The sequence below is a fragment of the Phyllobates terribilis genome, unplaced genomic scaffold (genome assembly GCF_046119375.1).
Source record: "Phyllobates terribilis strain yellow unplaced genomic scaffold, ASM4611937v1 Scaffold_13__5_contigs__length_258822181, whole genome shotgun sequence".
Classification (NCBI taxonomy): domain Eukaryota; kingdom Metazoa; phylum Chordata; class Amphibia; order Anura; family Dendrobatidae; genus Phyllobates; species Phyllobates terribilis.
The window spans coordinates 168,866,544-168,884,186 of NW_027362773.1; the positions used below are offsets into that span (position 1 = coordinate 168,866,544).

Sequence of the window (17,643 nt, forward strand, 5' to 3'; positions counted from 1 at the left end):
GACATCTTTGGTGGGGACTTCTGTTTTCATCCTGGACCTTTGTCCTTTTTTTTCTTCATTCCTGGCCTCAGGGGGCCTCATTCTTCATCCAGGGGGCTTCTGTCATGATCCTGGATCTAAATGGGACTTCTACTAATGAGGTGCACACTTTGGAGGCTTGGGTTTGAATCCCACTGTTGCCACCACTTGTAAAGATCTGAGATTGTGGGTTTCAATAATCACCTAGGCAGGTTAACTATGCAACGATATTTTATTCCTTACATCCATGGTAATTCAGCAATTTCAGGTAAATGTCCAAAATACAATTGTCTCAATCCACAAGATCCCCTCACCAGGGCAGTAGTTCCACTGCCTTTGTGCCAGTATAGTCTGTAGTCACAGTCTCCGATCCTCCAGACGACAGATAAAACGATGGAAGCACAGGTATCCAGTAGCAACAATCCTTTAAGAAAGTTTAAATCCAAACACCAGATCCCACAACGGTAGCATGTTTATTAAGTCCAGTCGGTAACTGATCTCCAACACTCCATATGCCATGCATCCATCCATCCTTCCAGGTCCTTAGTCTCGATCCTATTTCTTCAATTTCTTCCACACAACTTTCCACTAAAAATGTGGCTTCTTTTCTCCTTCCCTGGGATCAGCCCCCTGAATTAGAAGTGATCACACCCGCCCCCTTAAACATTTGCTTTTAGCTATAAGAGTGAAGGATATTTCAGGAGCCCATGACTGGTGAGACCCCCTGTGGTGACTGCTCCACTGCATCTACTGTTCCCATTCACACAATGGGACTAGTAGCTGTTAGAACAATGGTTTAAGACCCCTGAGATATTAATGAGATTAACAGAATTTACATTTACCTGCAATCTCTTATCAGGCCTTATGTATACATAACTTCCAGACAGCATGTCTTCATCTGCTGAATGGAAACATTGATTCCTGAGGCTGGACACTTTACAAGTTAAATTAGCACACATAAACTGACGAGCAAGCAGAACATTAATAAAACACAGCAAGAAAATAACTAATAAAACACAACAATAATATCGACGGAACCAGTGCTCCGTGCTGGAAAAGTCTCATAGTCTTTAGTAAGTGGGCAACTCCTCACATGCACATTTGAAGTTCAGCATGAATAACTAATTTTTCAAGCATTGCTATAACCTGTGCTGGACAACAAGCCTATTTGTCTGGTCAGGGAGACCACTGCTGACGGCAGTCGCCGGTAGGAATGTGCTGGTGGTCTGAGCCGCCGGTGCACACTTGGCTTCAGACGAGGATGTACAATCTCCAGGAACGGCCTGAATACATCGGATCACGTTTCTTTTGTTGCTTTTTCTACTTTTTCATTCTTGTTATTTGGCGAGAGACGCATCAGGAGACCGGTGGTCGCTGGAGATATTCTCTGACCCGACTCTCATCTTCATCTTAATTTACAGGACAAACTGGAAACCGTCCTGGAGGTTTTGCACAGACAGATGGATCAGTACAAGGATCAGCCGCAGCACACGGAGAAGATCTCCTACCAGCAGCGTCTCCTGCAGGAGGATTTAGTCCAGATCCGAGCCGAAATGTCCAAAGTCTCCACGGTGCGTGTTCTTACTTCTGTAAGTGCCCATTATGTGGACCCCGGAGCTAGCAATGACTTGTGCCTGTGCCGCAGGACATGGAGAACTCCTGGAACGAGTATTTACGTCTGGAGACGGATGTGATTCAGCTGAGACAGTGGTTGCAGGAACAGATGAAGCGCTCGCCGTCTTCTCAGGTAATTGTTCTTGGATGTTTTCCGTATTGTTGTGAAACGAGCCCAGAGGTCTGACGTCATTGTGCGCGCTGCGCCTGCCCTCGCCGGGTGTAGTTGTCCGCCTGTGCGCTCACTGATTGTGTGCTGATCTTATTATTGGATCAGGACAGGACTCAGCTGCAGAAGGATCTGTGGAGAATTGAGGATGTAACGGCCGGGCTCAGCTCCAATAAACTCAATTTCAAAATGTTGGTCGAATCATTCAAGAATCCAGGTAACTTTCCATTGGGGTTAATAGGACAGCCGGGGCAGGTACGTGTCAGGCGAGGGTCTTCAGTGATTGGGCGCGGTTGTCGGCTCCCGGCATTCGGGCGCAGTTGTCGGCTCCCGGCAGTCGGGCGCGGTTGTCGGCTCCCGGCAGTCGGGCGCGGTTGTCGGCTCCCGGCAGTCGGGCGCGGTTGTCGGCTCCCGGCTGCCAGGCACGGTTGTCGGCAGTCGGGCGCGGTTGTCGGCTCCCTGCAGTCGGGCGCGGTTGTCCGCTCTCAGCAGTCGGGCGTGGTTGTCGGCTCCCGGCAGTCGGGCGCGGTTGTCGGCTCCAGGCAGTCGGGCCCGGTTGTCGGCTCTCAGCAGTCAGGCGCGGTTGTCGGCTCTCAGCAGTCGGGCCCGGTTGTCCGCTCTCAGCAGTCGGGCCCGGTTGTCTGCTCCCGGCAGTCGGGCGCGGTTGTCGGCAGTCGGGCGCGGTTGTCGGCTCCAGGCAGTCGGACGCGGTTGTCGCCTCCCGGCAGTCGGGCCCGGTTGTCTGCTCTCAGCAGTCGGGCGCGGTTGTCCGCTCTCAGCAGTCGGGCGCGGTTGTCCGCTCTCAGCAGTCAGGCGCGGTTGTCGGCTCTCAGCAGTCGGGCGCGGTTGTCCGCTCTCAGCAGTCGGGCGCGGTTGTCGGCTCCCGGCAGTCGGGCGCGGTTGTCGGCTCCCGGCAGTCGGGCGCGGTTGTCGGCTCCAGGCAGTCGGGCGCGGTTGTTGGCTCCCGGCAGTCGGGCGCGGTTGTCCGCTCTCGGCAGTCGGGCCCGGTTGTCCGCTCTCAGCAGTCGGGCCCGGTTGTCTGCTCCCGGCAGTCGGGCGCGGTTGTCAGCTCCCGGCAGTCGGGCGCGGTTGTCGGCTCCAGGCAGTCGGGCGCGGCAGTCGGGCGCGGCTGTCGGCTCCCAGCAGTCGGGCGCGGCTGTCGGCTCCCGGCAGTCGGGCGCGGCTGTCGGCTCCCGGCAGTCGGGCGCGGCTGTCGGCTCCCGGCAGTCGGGCGCGGCTGTCGGCTCCCGGCAGTCGGGCGCGGCTGTCGGCTCCCGGCAGTCGGCTCCCGGCAGTCGGGCGCGGTTGTCGGCTCCCGGCAGTCGGGCGCGGTTGTCGGCTCCCGGCAGTCGGGCGCGGTTGTCGGCTCCCTGCAGTCGGGCGCGGTTGTCGGCTCCCTGCAGTCGGGCGCGGTTGTTGGCTCCCGGCAGTCGGGCGCGGTTGTCGGCTCCCGGCAGTCGGGCGCGGTTGTCGGCTCTCAGCCATCTCCATTTTCTATGTAAAGCTTATTTCTTCTAGAAAGGAAAACTGTGCCTTTGGTCCCTTCCACATTTGTGCCTTCTGGAACTACGGCGTTTACATCCGTTCGCAGTAAATCGGCATCGCCTCATAACCCACCGAGTCTTGTGAAGCCGACACTAGAGGTGGGATTGTATCCTCAACCGTACTTCCAGGGTAGATCCCACTCACAGCCACAGCTGCTGCAGAAGCCAGAGCCACGTCTGCCGTCACCGACCAGGGCGCCATCACCACCAAAGTTTGTGAGTAGTGCCAGAAAGCAAATAAGTGTGGGTTAGGGGGCTCCTACAGATGCGTCATTGACATATCACCCTCCTTTCTGTCATTAGGAGGAGAGTGCCCCTCCACGCCCACCGCTGCCCGACATGTACAGTCCTGAAGATGCAGACCTTTCCCCTGATATTCCACCTCCACCTGCGCTGCCTCCACCACCGAGAGAGTCCTCGGTCATCAGGCACACGTCCGTACGTGGCTTAAAGAGGCAGTCTGATGAGAGGAAGCGGGACCGGGAACTGGGCGCAAACGGAGACTACAGGGTAACGTCGCCGCTGTCATGGGACCTGCCTTCATACGTAGGCGGCCATTATATTATGTCTCTATTCTGGTCACAGGTGGAGCTGCGAACCTACGTCAGCGATCCAGAACTTGCTAATCTGGCCGATGCCAACACCTCAACCTCTGACTTCCAGAGCTCAGATCCCGGCTACCAGACATTGCCCACCAGAGGTGAGTGCTTCAGCCAATAGGAGACCACTTGTCGTGTCTTCTTACACCCCCTCTGTGGTCACCGTCACCTGTAAAATTGTTCCCCTGTCCTCATCAGTAGCTGTTATATATGATGCAAGAGCTGGTGGATTAACAGCAGTGCCGCACATGTGCCCCCCTGTACCTGCCGAGTCTGTGACTATAACCCCACAATGTGAGGAGGGTGGTCCGCTAGTGTCTCAGCTTGTGCCCCTGAGCAGTCATGCACACATGCACCTCAGCAGTGCCTCACACGTGCACCTCAGCAGTGCCTCACACGTGCACCTCAGCAGTGCCTCACACGTGCACCTCAGCAGTGCCCCACACGTGCACCTCAGCAGTGCCTCACACGTGCACCTCAGCAGTGCCCCACACGTGCACCTCAGCAGTGCCTCACACGTGCACCTCAGCAGTGCCTCACACGTGCACCTCAGCAGTGCCCCACACGTGCACCTCAGCAGTGCACCTCAGCAGTGCCCCACACGTGCACCTCAGCAGTGCACCTCAGCAGTGCCCCACACGTGCACCTCATCAGTGTCTCACACGTGCACCTCAGCAGTGCCCCACACGTGCACCTCAGCAGTGCCTCACACGTGCACCTCAGCAGTGCCCCACACGTGCACCTCAGCAGTGCCCCACACGTGCACCTCAGCAGTGCCTCACACGTGCACCTCAGCAGTGCCCCACACGTGCACCTCAGCAGTGCCTCACACGTGCACCTCAGCAGTGCCTCACACGTGCACCTCAGCAGTGCCCCACACGTGCACCTCAGCAGTGCCTCACACGTGCACCTCAGCAGTGCCCCACACGTGCACCTCAGCAGTGCCCCACACGTGCACCTCAGCAGTGCCTCACACGTGCACCTCAGCAGTGCCCCACACGTGCACCTCAGCAGTGCCTCACACGTGCACCTCAGCAGTGCCCCACACGTGCACCTCATCAGTGTCTCACACGTGCACCTCAGCAGTGCCTCACACGTGCACCTCAGCAGTGCCCCACACGTGCACCTCAGCAGTGCCTCACACGTGCACCTCAGCAGTGCCTCACACGTGCACCTCAGCAGTGCCCCACACGTGCACCTCATCAGTGTCTCACACGTGCACCTCAGCAGTGCCTCACACGTGCACCTCAGCAGTGCCTCACACGTGCACCTCAGCAGTGCCTCACACGTGCACCTCAGCAGTGCCCCACACGTGCACCTCAGCAGTGCCCCACACGTGCACCTCAGCAGTGCCTCACACGTGCACCTCAGCAGTGCCCCACACGTGCACCTCAGCAGTGCCTCACACGTGCACCTCAGCAGTGCCTCACACGTGCACCTCAGCAGTGCCTCACACGTGCACCTCAGCAGTGCCTCACACGTGCACCTCAGCAGTGCCCCACACGTGCACCACAGCAGTGCCTCACACGTGCACCTCAGCAGTGCCCCACACGTGCACCTCAGCAGTGCCCCACACGTGCACCTCAGCAGTGCCCCACACGTGCACCTCAGCAGTGCCTCACACGTGCACCTCAGCAGTGCCCCACACGTGCACCTCAGCAGTGCCCCACACGTGCACCTCAGCAGTGCCCCACACGTGCACCTCAGCAGTGCCTCACACGTGCACCTCAGCAGTGTCTCACAAGTGCACCTCAGCAGTGCCCCACACGTGCACCTCAGCAGTGCCCCACAGGTGCACCTCAGCAGTGCCTCACACGTGCACCTCAGCAGTGCCCCACACGTGCACCTCAGCAGTGCCTCACACGTGCACCTCAGCAGTGCCTCACACGTGCACCTCAGCAGTGCCTCACACGTGCACCTCAGCAGTGCCCCACACGTGCACCTCAGCAGTGCCTCACACGTGCACCTCAGCAGTGCCCCACACGTGCACCTCAGCAGTGCCCCACACGTGCACCTCAGCAGTGCCCCACACGTGCACCTCAGCAGTGCCCCACACGTGCACCTCAGCAGTGCCTCACACGTGCACCTCAGCAGTGCCTCACACGTGCACCTCAGCAGTGCCTCACACGTGCACCTCAGCAGTGCCTCACACGTGCACCTCAGCAGTGCCCCACACGTGCACCTCAGCAGTGCCTCACACGTGCACCTCAGCAGTGCCTCACACGTGCACCTCAGCAGTGCCTCACACGTGCACCTCAGCAGTGCCTCACACGTGCACCTCAGCAGTGCCCCACACGTGCACCTCAGCAGTGCCTCACACGTGCACCTCAGCAGTGCCCCACACGTGCACCTCAGCAGTGCCTCACACGTGCACCTCAGCAGTGCCTCACACGTGCACCTCAGCAGTGCCTCACACGTGCACCTCAGCAGTGCCCCACACGTGCACCTCAGCAGTGCCTCACACGTGCACCTCAGCAGTGCCCCACACGTGCACCTCAGCAGTGCCCCACACGTGCACCTCAGCAGTGCCTCACACGTGCACCTCAGCAGTGCCTCACACGTGCACCTCAGCAGTGCCTCACACGTGCACCTCAGCAGTGCCCCACACGTGCACCTCAGCAGTGCCTCACACGTGCACCTCAGCAGTGCCTCACACGTGCACCTCAGCAGTGCCCCACACGTGCACCTCAGCAGTGCCTCACACGTGCACCTCAGCAGTGCCTCACACGTGCACCTCAGCAGTGCCTCACACGTGCACCTCAGCAGTGCCTCACACGTGCACCTCAGCAGTGCCTCACACGTGCACCTCAGCAGTGCCTCACACGTGCACCTCAGCAGTGCCCCACACGTGCACCTCAGCAGTGCCCCACACGTGCACCTCAGCAGTGCCCCACACGTGCACCTCAGCAGTGCCTCACACGTGCACCTCAGCAGTGCCTCACACGTGCACCTCAGCAGTGCCCCACACGTGCACCTCAGCAGTGCCCCACACGTGCACCTCAGCAGTGCCCCACACGTGCACCTCAGCAGTGCCCCACACGTGCACCTCAGCAGTGCCTCACACGTGCACCTCAGCAGTGCCTCACACGTGCACCTCAGCAGTGCCTCACACGTGCACCTCAGCAGTGCCTCACACGTGCACCTCAGCAGTGCCCCACACGTGCACCTCAGCAGTGCCCCACACGTGCACCTCAGCAGTGCCTCACACGTGCACCTCAGCAGTGCCCCACACGTGCACCTCAGCAGTGCCCCACACGTGCACCTCAGCAGTGCCCCACACGTGCACCTCAGCAGTGCCCCACACGTGCACCTCAGCAGTGCCTCACACGTGCACCTCAGCAGTGCCTCACACGTGCACCTCAGCAGTGCCCCACACGTGCACCTCAGCAGTGCCTCACACGTGCACCTCAGCAGTGCCTCACACGTGCACCTCAGCAGTGCCTCACACGTGCACCTCAGCAGTGCCCCACACGTGCACCTCAGCAGTGCCCCACACGTGCACCTCAGCAGTGCCCCACACGTGCACCTCAGCAGTGCCCCACACGTGCACCTCAGCAGTGCCCCACACGTGCACCTCAGCAGTGCCCCACACGTGCACCTCAGCAGTGCCCCACACGTGCACCTCAGCAGTGCCCCACACGTGCACCTCAGCAGTGCCTCACACGTGCACCTCAGCAGTGCCTCACACGTGCACCTCAGCAGTGCCCCACACGTGCACCTCAGCAGTGCCCCACACGTGCACCTCAGCAGTGCCTCACACGTGCACCTCAGCAGTGCCTCACACGTGCACCTCAGCAGTGCCTCACACGTGCACCTCAGCAGTGCCCCACACGTGCACCTCAGCAGTGCCTCACACGTGCACCTCAGCAGTGCCTCACACGTGCACCTCAGCAGTGCCTCACACGTGCACCTCAGCAGTGCCTCACACGTGCACCTCAGCAGTGCCTCACACGTGCACCTCAGCAGTGCCTCACACGTGCACCTCAGCAGTGCCTCACACGTGCACCTCAGCAGTGCCCCACACGTGCACCTCAGCAGTGCCCCACACGTGCACCTCAGCAGTGCCCCACACGTGCACCTCAGCAGTGCCCCACACGTGCACCTCAGCAGTGCCCCACACGTGCACCTCAGCAGTGCCCCACACGTGCACCTCAGCAGTGCCCCACACGTGCACCTCAGCAGTGCCCCACACGTGCACCTCAGCAGTGCCCCACACGTGCACCTCAGCAGTGCCCCACACGTGCACCTCAGCAGTGCCCCACACGTGCACCTCAGCAGTGCCTCACACGTGCACCTCAGCAGTGCCCCACACGTGCACCTCAGCAGTGCCCCACACGTGCACCTCAGCAGTGCCTCACACGTGCACCTCAGCAGTGCCTCACACGTGCACCTCAGCAGTGCCCCACACGTGCACCTCAGCAGTGCCTCACACGTGCACCTCAGCAGTGCCCCACACGTGCACCTCAGCAGTGCCCCACACGTGCACCTCAGCAGTGCCCCACACGTGCACCTCAGCAGTGCCTCACACGTGCACCTCAGCAGTGCCCCACACGTGCACCTCAGCAGTGCCCCACACGTGCACCTCAGCAGTGCCTCACACGTGCACCTCAGCAGTGCCTCACACGTGCACCTCAGCAGTGCCTCACACGTGCACCTCAGCAGTGCCCCACACGTGCACCTCAGCAGTGCCTCACACGTGCACCTCAGCAGTGCCTCACACGTGCACCTCAGCAGTGCCTCACACGTGCACCTCAGCAGTGCCTCACACGTGCACCTCAGCAGTGCCTCACACGTGCACCTCAGCAGTGCCCCACACGTGCACCTCAGCAGTGCCCCACACGTGCACCTCAGCAGTGCCTCACACGTGCACCTCAGCAGTGCCTCACACGTGCACCTCAGCAGTGCCTCACACGTGCACCTCAGCAGTGCCTCACACGTGCACCTCAGCAGTGCCCCACACGTGCACCTCAGCAGTGCCTCACACGTGCACCTCAGCAGTGCCCCACACGTGCACCTCAGCAGTGCCTCACACGTGCACCTCAGCAGTGCCCCACACGTGCACCTCAGCAGTGCCCCACACGTGCACCTCAGCAGTGCCCCACACGTGCACCTCAGCAGTGCCCCACACGTGCACCTCAGCAGTGCCTCACACGTGCACCTCAGCAGTGCCTCACACGTGCACCTCAGCAGTGCCTCACACGTGCACCTCAGCAGTGCCCCACACGTGCACCTCAGCAGTGCCTCACACGTGCACCTCAGCAGTGCCTCACACGTGCACCTCAGCAGTGCCTCACACGTGCACCTCAGCAGTGCCTCACACGTGCACCTCAGCAGTGCCCCACACGTGCACCTCAGCAGTGCCTCACACGTGCACCTCAGCAGTGCCCCACACGTGCACCTCAGCAGTGCCTCACACGTGCACCTCAGCAGTGCCTCACACGTGCACCTCAGCAGTGCCCCACACGTGCACCTCAGCAGTGCCTCACACGTGCACCTCAGCAGTGCCCCACACGTGCACCTCAGCAGTGCCCCACACGTGCACCTCAGCAGTGCCTCACACGTGCACCTCAGCAGTGCCTCACACGTGCACCTCAGCAGTGCCTCACACGTGCACCTCAGCAGTGCCCCACACGTGCACCTCAGCAGTGCCTCACACGTGCACCTCAGCAGTGCCTCACACGTGCACCTCAGCAGTGCCCCACACGTGCACCTCAGCAGTGCCCCACACGTGCACCTCAGCAGTGCCTCACACGTGCACCTCAGCAGTGCCTCACACGTGCACCTCAGCAGTGCCCCACACGTGCACCTCAGCAGTGCCCCACACGTGCACCTCAGCAGTGCCTCACACGTGCACCTCAGCAGTGCCTCACACGTGCACCTCAGCAGTGCCTCACACGTGCACCTCAGCAGTGCCTCACACGTGCACCTCAGCAGTGCCTCACACGTGCACCTCAGCAGTGCCTCACACGTGCACCTCAGCAGTGCCCCACACGTGCACCTCAGCAGTGCCTCACACGTGCACCTCAGCAGTGCCCCACACGTGCACCTCAGCAGTGCCTCACACGTGCACCTCAGCAGTGCCTCACACGTGCACCTCAGCAGTGCCCCACACGTGCACCTCAGCAGTGCCCCACACGTGCACCTCAGCAGTGCCCCACACGTGCACCTCAGCAGTGCCTCACACGTGCACCTCAGCAGTGCCCCACACGTGCACCTCAGCAGTGCCTCACACGTGCACCTCAGCAGTGCCTCACACGTGCACCTCAGCAGTGCCCCACACGTGCACCTCAGCAGTGCCTCACACGTGCACCTCAGCAGTGCCTCACACGTGCACCTCAGCAGTGCCTCACACGTGCACCTCAGCAGTGCCTCACACGTGCACCTCAGCAGTGCCCCACACGTGCACCTCAGCAGTGCCTCACACGTGCACCTCAGCAGTGCCCCACACGTGCACCTCAGCAGTGCCCCACACGTGCACCTCAGCAGTGCCTCACACGTGCACCTCAGCAGTGCCTCACACGTGCACCTCAGCAGTGCCCCACACGTGCACCTCAGCAGTGCCTCACACGTGCACCTCAGCAGTGCCCCACACGTGCACCTCAGCAGTGCCCCACACGTGCACCTCAGCAGTGCCCCACACGTGCACCTCAGCAGTGCCCCACACGTGCACCTCAGCAGTGCCTCACACGTGCACCTCAGCAGTGCCCCACACGTGCACCTCAGCAGTGCCCCACACGTGCACCTCAGCAGTGCCCCACACGTGCACCTCAGCAGTGCCTCACACGTGCACCTCAGCAGTGCCCCACACGTGCACCTCAGCAGTGCCCCACACGTGCACCTCAGCAGTGCCTCACACGTGCACCTCAGCAGTGCCTCACACGTGCACCTCAGCAGTGCCTCACACGTGCACCTCAGCAGTGCCCCACACGTGCACCTCAGCAGTGCCTCACACGTGCACCTCAGCAGTGCCTCACACGTGCACCTCAGCAGTGCCTCACACGTGCACCTCAGCAGTGCCTCACACGTGCACCTCAGCAGTGCCTCACACGTGCACCTCAGCAGTGCCCCACACGTGCACCTCAGCAGTGCCCCACACGTGCACCTCAGCAGTGCCTCACACGTGCACCTCAGCAGTGCCTCACACGTGCACCTCAGCAGTGCCTCACACGTGCACCTCAGCAGTGCCCCACACGTGCACCTCAGCAGTGCCCCACACGTGCACCTCAGCAGTGCCTCACACGTGCACCTCAGCAGTGCCCCACACGTGCACCTCAGCAGTGCCCCACACGTGCACCTCAGCAGTGCCCCACACGTGCACCTCAGCAGTGCCCCACACGTGCACCTCAGCAGTGCCTCACACGTGCACCTCAGCAGTGCCTCACACGTGCACCTCAGCAGTGCCTCACACGTGCACCTCAGCAGTGCCCCACACGTGCACCTCAGCAGTGCCTCACACGTGCACCTCAGCAGTGCCTCACACGTGCACCTCAGCAGTGCCTCACACGTGCACCTCAGCAGTGCCCCACACGTGCACCTCAGCAGTGCCTCACACGTGCACCTCAGCAGTGCCCCACACGTGCACCTCAGCAGTGCCTCACACGTGCACCTCAGCAGTGCCTCACACGTGCACCTCAGCAGTGCCCCACACGTGCACCTCAGCAGTGCCTCACACGTGCACCTCAGCAGTGCCCCACACGTGCACCTCAGCAGTGCCCCACACGTGCACCTCAGCAGTGCCTCACACGTGCACCTCAGCAGTGCCCCACACGTGCACCTCAGCAGTGCCTCACACGTGCACCTCAGCAGTGCCCCACACGTGCACCTCAGCAGTGCCTCACACGTGCACCTCAGCAGTGCCTCACACGTGCACCTCAGCAGTGCCCCACACGTGCACCTCAGCAGTGCCCCACACGTGCACCTCAGCAGTGCCTCACACGTGCACCTCAGCAGTGCCTCACACGTGCACCTCAGCAGTGCCTCACACGTGCACCTCAGCAGTGCCTCACACGTGCACCTCAGCAGTGCCTCACACGTGCACCTCAGCAGTGCCTCACACGTGCACCTCAGCAGTGCCCCACACGTGCACCTCAGCAGTGCCTCACACGTGCACCTCAGCAGTGCCTCACACGTGCACCTCAGCAGTGCCCCACACGTGCACCTCAGCAGTGCCCCACACGTGCACCTCAGCAGTGCCCCACACGTGCACCTCAGCAGTGCCTCACACGTGCACCTCAGCAGTGCCCCACACGTGCACCTCAGCAGTGCCTCACACGTGCACCTCAGCAGTGCCTCACACGTGCACCTCAGCAGTGCCCCACACGTGCACCTCAGCAGTGCCTCACACGTGCACCTCAGCAGTGCCTCACACGTGCACCTCAGCAGTGCCTCACACGTGCACCTCAGCAGTGCCTCACACGTGCACCTCAGCAGTGCCCCACACGTGCACCTCAGCAGTGCCTCACACGTGCACCTCAGCAGTGCCCCACACGTGCACCTCAGCAGTGCCCCACACGTGCACCTCAGCAGTGCCTCACACGTGCACCTCAGCAGTGCCTCACACGTGCACCTCAGCAGTGCCCCACACGTGCACCTCAGCAGTGCCTCACACGTGCACCTCAGCAGTGCCCCACACGTGCACCTCAGCAGTGCCCCACACGTGCACCTCAGCAGTGCCTCACACGTGCACCTCAGCAGTGCCCCACACGTGCATCTCAGCAGTGCCCTACACGTGCACCTCAGCAGTGCCTCACACGTGCACCTCAGCAGTGCCCCACACGTGCACCTCAGCAGTGCCTCACACGTGCACCTCAGCAGTGCCCCACACGTGCACCTCAGCAGTGCCCCACACGTGCACCTCAGCAGTGCCCCACACGTGCACCTCAGCAGTGCCCCACACGTGCACCTCAGCAGTGCCCCACACGTGCACCTCAGCAGTGCCTCACACGTGCACCTCAGCAGTGCCTCACACGTGCACCTCAGCAGTGCCTCACACGTGCACCTCAGCAGTGCCTCACACGTGCACCTCAGCAGTGCCTCACACGTGCACCTCAGCAGTGCCTCACACGTGCACCTCAGCAGTGCCCCACACGTGCACCTCAGCAGTGCCCCACACGTGCACCTCAGCAGTGCCCCACACGTGCACCTCAGCAGTGCCTCACACGTGCACCTCAGCAGTGCCTCACACGTGCACCTCAGCAGTGCCTCACACGTGCACCTCAGCAGTGCCCCACACGTGCACCTCAGCAGTGCCTCACACGTGCACCTCAGCAGTGCCTCACACGTGCACCTCAGCAGTGCCTCACACGTGCACCTCAGCAGTGCCCCACACGTGCACCTCAGCAGTGCCTCACACGTGCACCTCAGCAGTGCCTCACACGTGCACCTCAGCAGTGCCTCACACGTGCACCTCAGCAGTGCCTCACACGTGCACCTCAGCAGTGCCTCACACGTGCACCTCAGCAGTGCCTCACACGTGCACCTCAGCAGTGCCTCACACGTGCACCTCAGCAGTGCCTCACACGTGCACCTCAGCAGTGCCTCACACGTGCACCTCAGCAGTGCCCCACACGTGCACCTCAGCAGTGCCCCACACGTGCACCTCAGCAGTGCCCCACACGTGCACCTCAGCAGTGCCTCACACGTGCACCTCAGCAGTGCCTCACACGTGCACCTCAGCAGTGCCTCACACGTGCACCTCAGCAGTGCCCCACACGTGCACCTCAGCAGTGCCTCACACGTGCACCTCAGCAGTGCCTCACACGTGCACCTCAGCAGTGCCTCACACGTGCACCTCAGCAGTGCCTCACACGTGCACCTCAGCAGTGCCCCACACGTGCACCTCAGCAGTGCCTCACACGTGCACCTCAGCAGTGCCTCACACGTGCACCTCAGCAGTGCCTCACACGTGCACCTCAGCAGTGCCTCACACGTGCACCTCAGCAGTGCCCCACACGTGCACCTCAGCAGTGCCTCACACGTGCACCTCAGCAGTGCCTCACACGTGCACCTCAGCAGTGCCCCACACGTGCACCTCAGCAGTGCCCCACACGTGCACCTCAGCAGTGCCTCACACGTGCACCTCAGCAGTGCCCCACACGTGCACCTCAGCAGTGCCTCACACGTGCACCTCAGCAGTGCCCCACACGTGCACCTCAGCAGTGCCCCACACGTGCACCTCAGCAGTGCCCCACACGTGCACCTCAGCAGTGCCCCACACGTGCACCTCAGCAGTGCCCCACACGTGCACCTCAGCAGTGCCCCACACGTGCACCTCAGCAGTGCCTCACACGTGCACCTCAGCAGTGACCCACACGTGCACCTCAGCAGTGCCTCACACGTGCACCTCAGCAGTGCCCCACACGTGCACCTCAGCAGTGCCCCACACGTGCACCTCAGCAGTGCCCCACACGTGCACCTCAGCAGTGCCCCACACGTGCACCTCAGCAGTGCCCCACACGTGCACCTCAGCAGTGCCCCACACGTGCACCTCAGCAGTGCCCCACACGTGCACCTCAGCAGTGCCCCACACGTGCACCTCAGCAGTGCCCCACACGTGCACCTCAGCAGTGCCTCACACGTGCACCTCAGCAGTGCCTCACACGTGCACCTCAGCAGTGCCCCACACGTGCACCTCAGCAGTGCCTCACACGTGCACCTCAGCAGTGCCTCACACGTGCACCTCAGCAGTGCCCCACACGTGCACCTCAGCAGTGCCTCACACGTGCACCTCAGCAGTGCCTCACACGTGCACCTCAGCAGTGCCTCACACGTGCACCTCAGCAGTGCCTCACACGTGCACCTCAGCAGTGCCTCACACGTGCACCTCAGCAGTGCCCGACACGTGCACCTCAGCAGTGCCTCACACGTGCACCTCAGCAGTGCCCCACACGTGCACTTCAGCAGTGCCCCACACGTGCACCTCAGCAGTGCCCCACACGTGCACCTCAGCAGTGCCTCACACGTGCACCTCAGCAGTGCCTCACACGTGCACCTCAGCAGTGCCCCACACGTGCACCTCAGCAGTGCCTCACACGTGCACCTCAGCAGTGCCCCACACGTGCACCTCAGCAGTGCCCCACACGTGCACCTCAGCAGTGCCTCACACGTGCACCTCAGCAGTGCCTCACACGTGCACCTCAGCAGTGCCTCACACGTGCACCTCAGCAGTGCCCCACACGTGCACCTCAGCAGTGCCCCACACGTGCACCTCAGCAGTGCCCCACACGTGCACCTCAGCAGTGCCCCACACGTGCACCTCAGCAGTGCCTCACACGTGCACCTCAGCAGTGCCTCACACGTGCACCTCAGCAGTGCCTCACACGTGCACCTCAGCAGTGCCTCACACGTGCACCTCAGCAGTGCCTCACACGTGCACCTCAGCAGTGCCCCACACGTGCACCTCAGCAGTGCCTCACACGTGCACCTCAGCAGTGCCCCACACGTGCACCTCAGCAGTGCCCCACACGTGCACCTCAGCAGTGCCTCACACGTGCACCTCAGCAGTGCCCCACACGTGCACCTCAGCAGTGCCCCACACGTGCACCTCAGCAGTGCCCCACACGTGCACCTCAGCAGTGCCTCACACGTGCACCTCAGCAGTGCCCCACACGTGCACCTCAGCAGTGCCCCACACGTGCACCTCAGCAGTGCCTCACACGTGCACCTCAGCAGTGCCTCACACGTGCACCTCAGCAGTGCCTCACACGTGCACCTCAGCAGTGCCCCACACGTGCACCTCAGCAGTGCCCCACACGTGCACCTCAGCAGTGCCTCACACGTGCACCTCAGCAGTGCCCCACACGTGCACCTCAGCAGTGCCCCACACGTGCACCTCAGCAGTGCCTCACACGTGCACCTCAGCAGTGCCTCACACGTGCACCTCAGCAGTGCCCCACACGTGCACCTCAGCAGTGCCTCACACGTGCACCTCAGCAGTGCCCCACACGTGCACCTCAGCAGTGCCCCACACGTGCACCTCAGCAGTGCCCCACACGTGCACCTCAGCAGTGCCTCACACGTGCACCTCAGCAGTGCCCCACACGTGCACCTCAGCAGTGCCCTACACGTGCACCTCAGCAGTGCCTCACACGTGCACCTCAGCAGTACCCCACACGTGCACCTCAGCAGTGCCTCACACGTGCACCTCAGCAGTGCCCCACACGTGCACCTCAGCAGTGCCCCACACGTGCACCTCAGCAGTGCCCCACACGTGCACCTCAGCAGTGCCCCACACGTGCACCTCAGCAGTGCCTCACACGTGCACCTCAGCAGTGCCCCACACGTGCACCTCAGCAGTGCCCCACACGTGCACCTCAGCAGTGCCTCACACGTGCACCTCAGCAGTGCCTCACACGTGCACCTCAGCAGTGCCCCACACGTGCACCTCAGCAGTGCCTCACACGTGCACCTCAGCAGTGCCTCACACGTGCACCTCAGCAGTGCCCCACACGTGCACCTCAGCAGTGCCCCACACGTGCACCTCAGCAGTGCCCCACACGTGCACCTCAGCAGTGCCCCACACGTGCACCTCAGCAGTGCCCCACACGTGCACCTCAGCAGTGCCTCACACGTGCACCTCAGCAGTGACCCACACGTGCACCTCAGCAGTGCCTCACACGTGCACCTCAGCAGTGCCTCACACGTGCACCTCAGCAGTGCCCCACACGTGCACCTCAGCAGTGCCTCACACGTGCACCTCAGCAGTGCCTCACACGTGCACCTCAGCAGTGCCCCACACGTGCACCTCAGCAGTGCCCCACACGTGCACCTCAGCAGTGCCCCACACGTGCACCTCAGCAGTGCCCCACACGTGCACCTCAGCAGTGCCCCACACGTGCACCTCAGCAGTGCCTCACACGTGCACCACCTCAGCAGTGCCTCACACGTGCACCTCAGCAGTGCCTCACACGTGCACCTCAGCAGTGCCCCACACGTGCACCTCAGCAGTGCCTCACACGTGCACCTCAGCAGTGCCTCACACGTGCACCTCAGCAGTGCCTCACACGTGCACCTCAGCAGTGCCTCACACGTGCACCTCAGCAGTGCCTCACACGTGCACCTCAGCAGTGCCCCACACGTGCACCTCAGCAGTGCCCCACACGTGCACCTCAGCAGTGCCCCACACGTGCACCTCAGCAGTGCCTCACACGTGCACCTCAGCAGTGCCTCACACGTGCACCTCAGCAGTGCCCCACACGTGCACCTCAGCAGTGCCCCACACGTGCACCTCAGCAGTGCCCCACACGTGCACCTCAGCAGTGCCTCACACGTGCACCTCAGCAGTGCCTCACACGTGCACCTCAGCAGTGCCTCACACGTGCACCTCAGCAGTGCCTCACACGTGCACCTCAGCAGTGCCTCACACGTGCACCTCAGCAGTGCCTCACACGTGCACCTCAGCAGTGCCCCACACGTGCACCTCAGCAGTGCCCCACACGTGCACCTCAGCAGTGCCCCACACGTGCACCTCAGCAGTGCCCCACACGTGCACCTCAGCAGTGCCTCACACGTGCACCTCAGCAGTGCCTCACACGTGCACCTCAGCAGTGCCCCACACGTGCACCTCAGCAGTGCCCCACACGTGCACCTCAGCAGTGCCCCACACGTGCACCTCAGCAGTGCCTCACACGTGCACCTCAGCAGTGCCTCACACGTGCACCTCAGCAGTGCCTCACACGTGCACCTCAGCAGTGCCTCACAC

At 62.3% G+C, this 17,643-nt stretch overlaps 1 protein-coding gene across 7 annotated transcripts in view; it reads left to right on the forward strand.

The window, feature by feature from the left end:
- Positions 1-17,643, forward strand: part of PLEKHA7 (pleckstrin homology domain containing A7) — a 374,164-nt gene that overhangs the window by 271,996 nt on the left and 84,525 nt on the right. For all 7 annotated transcript variants that reach the window (XM_073659050.1, XM_073659044.1, XM_073659045.1 and 4 more), the window contains 6 exons: positions 1,440-1,589; positions 1,664-1,765; positions 1,910-2,018; positions 3,320-3,561; positions 3,649-3,855; positions 3,931-4,045. In XM_073659050.1, coding sequence (XP_073515151.1) covers positions 1,440-1,589; positions 1,664-1,765; positions 1,910-2,018; positions 3,320-3,561; positions 3,649-3,855; positions 3,931-4,045 — 925 coding nt within the window. The remainder of the gene's footprint in view (positions 1-1,439; positions 1,590-1,663; positions 1,766-1,909; positions 2,019-3,319; positions 3,562-3,648; positions 3,856-3,930; positions 4,046-17,643) is intronic.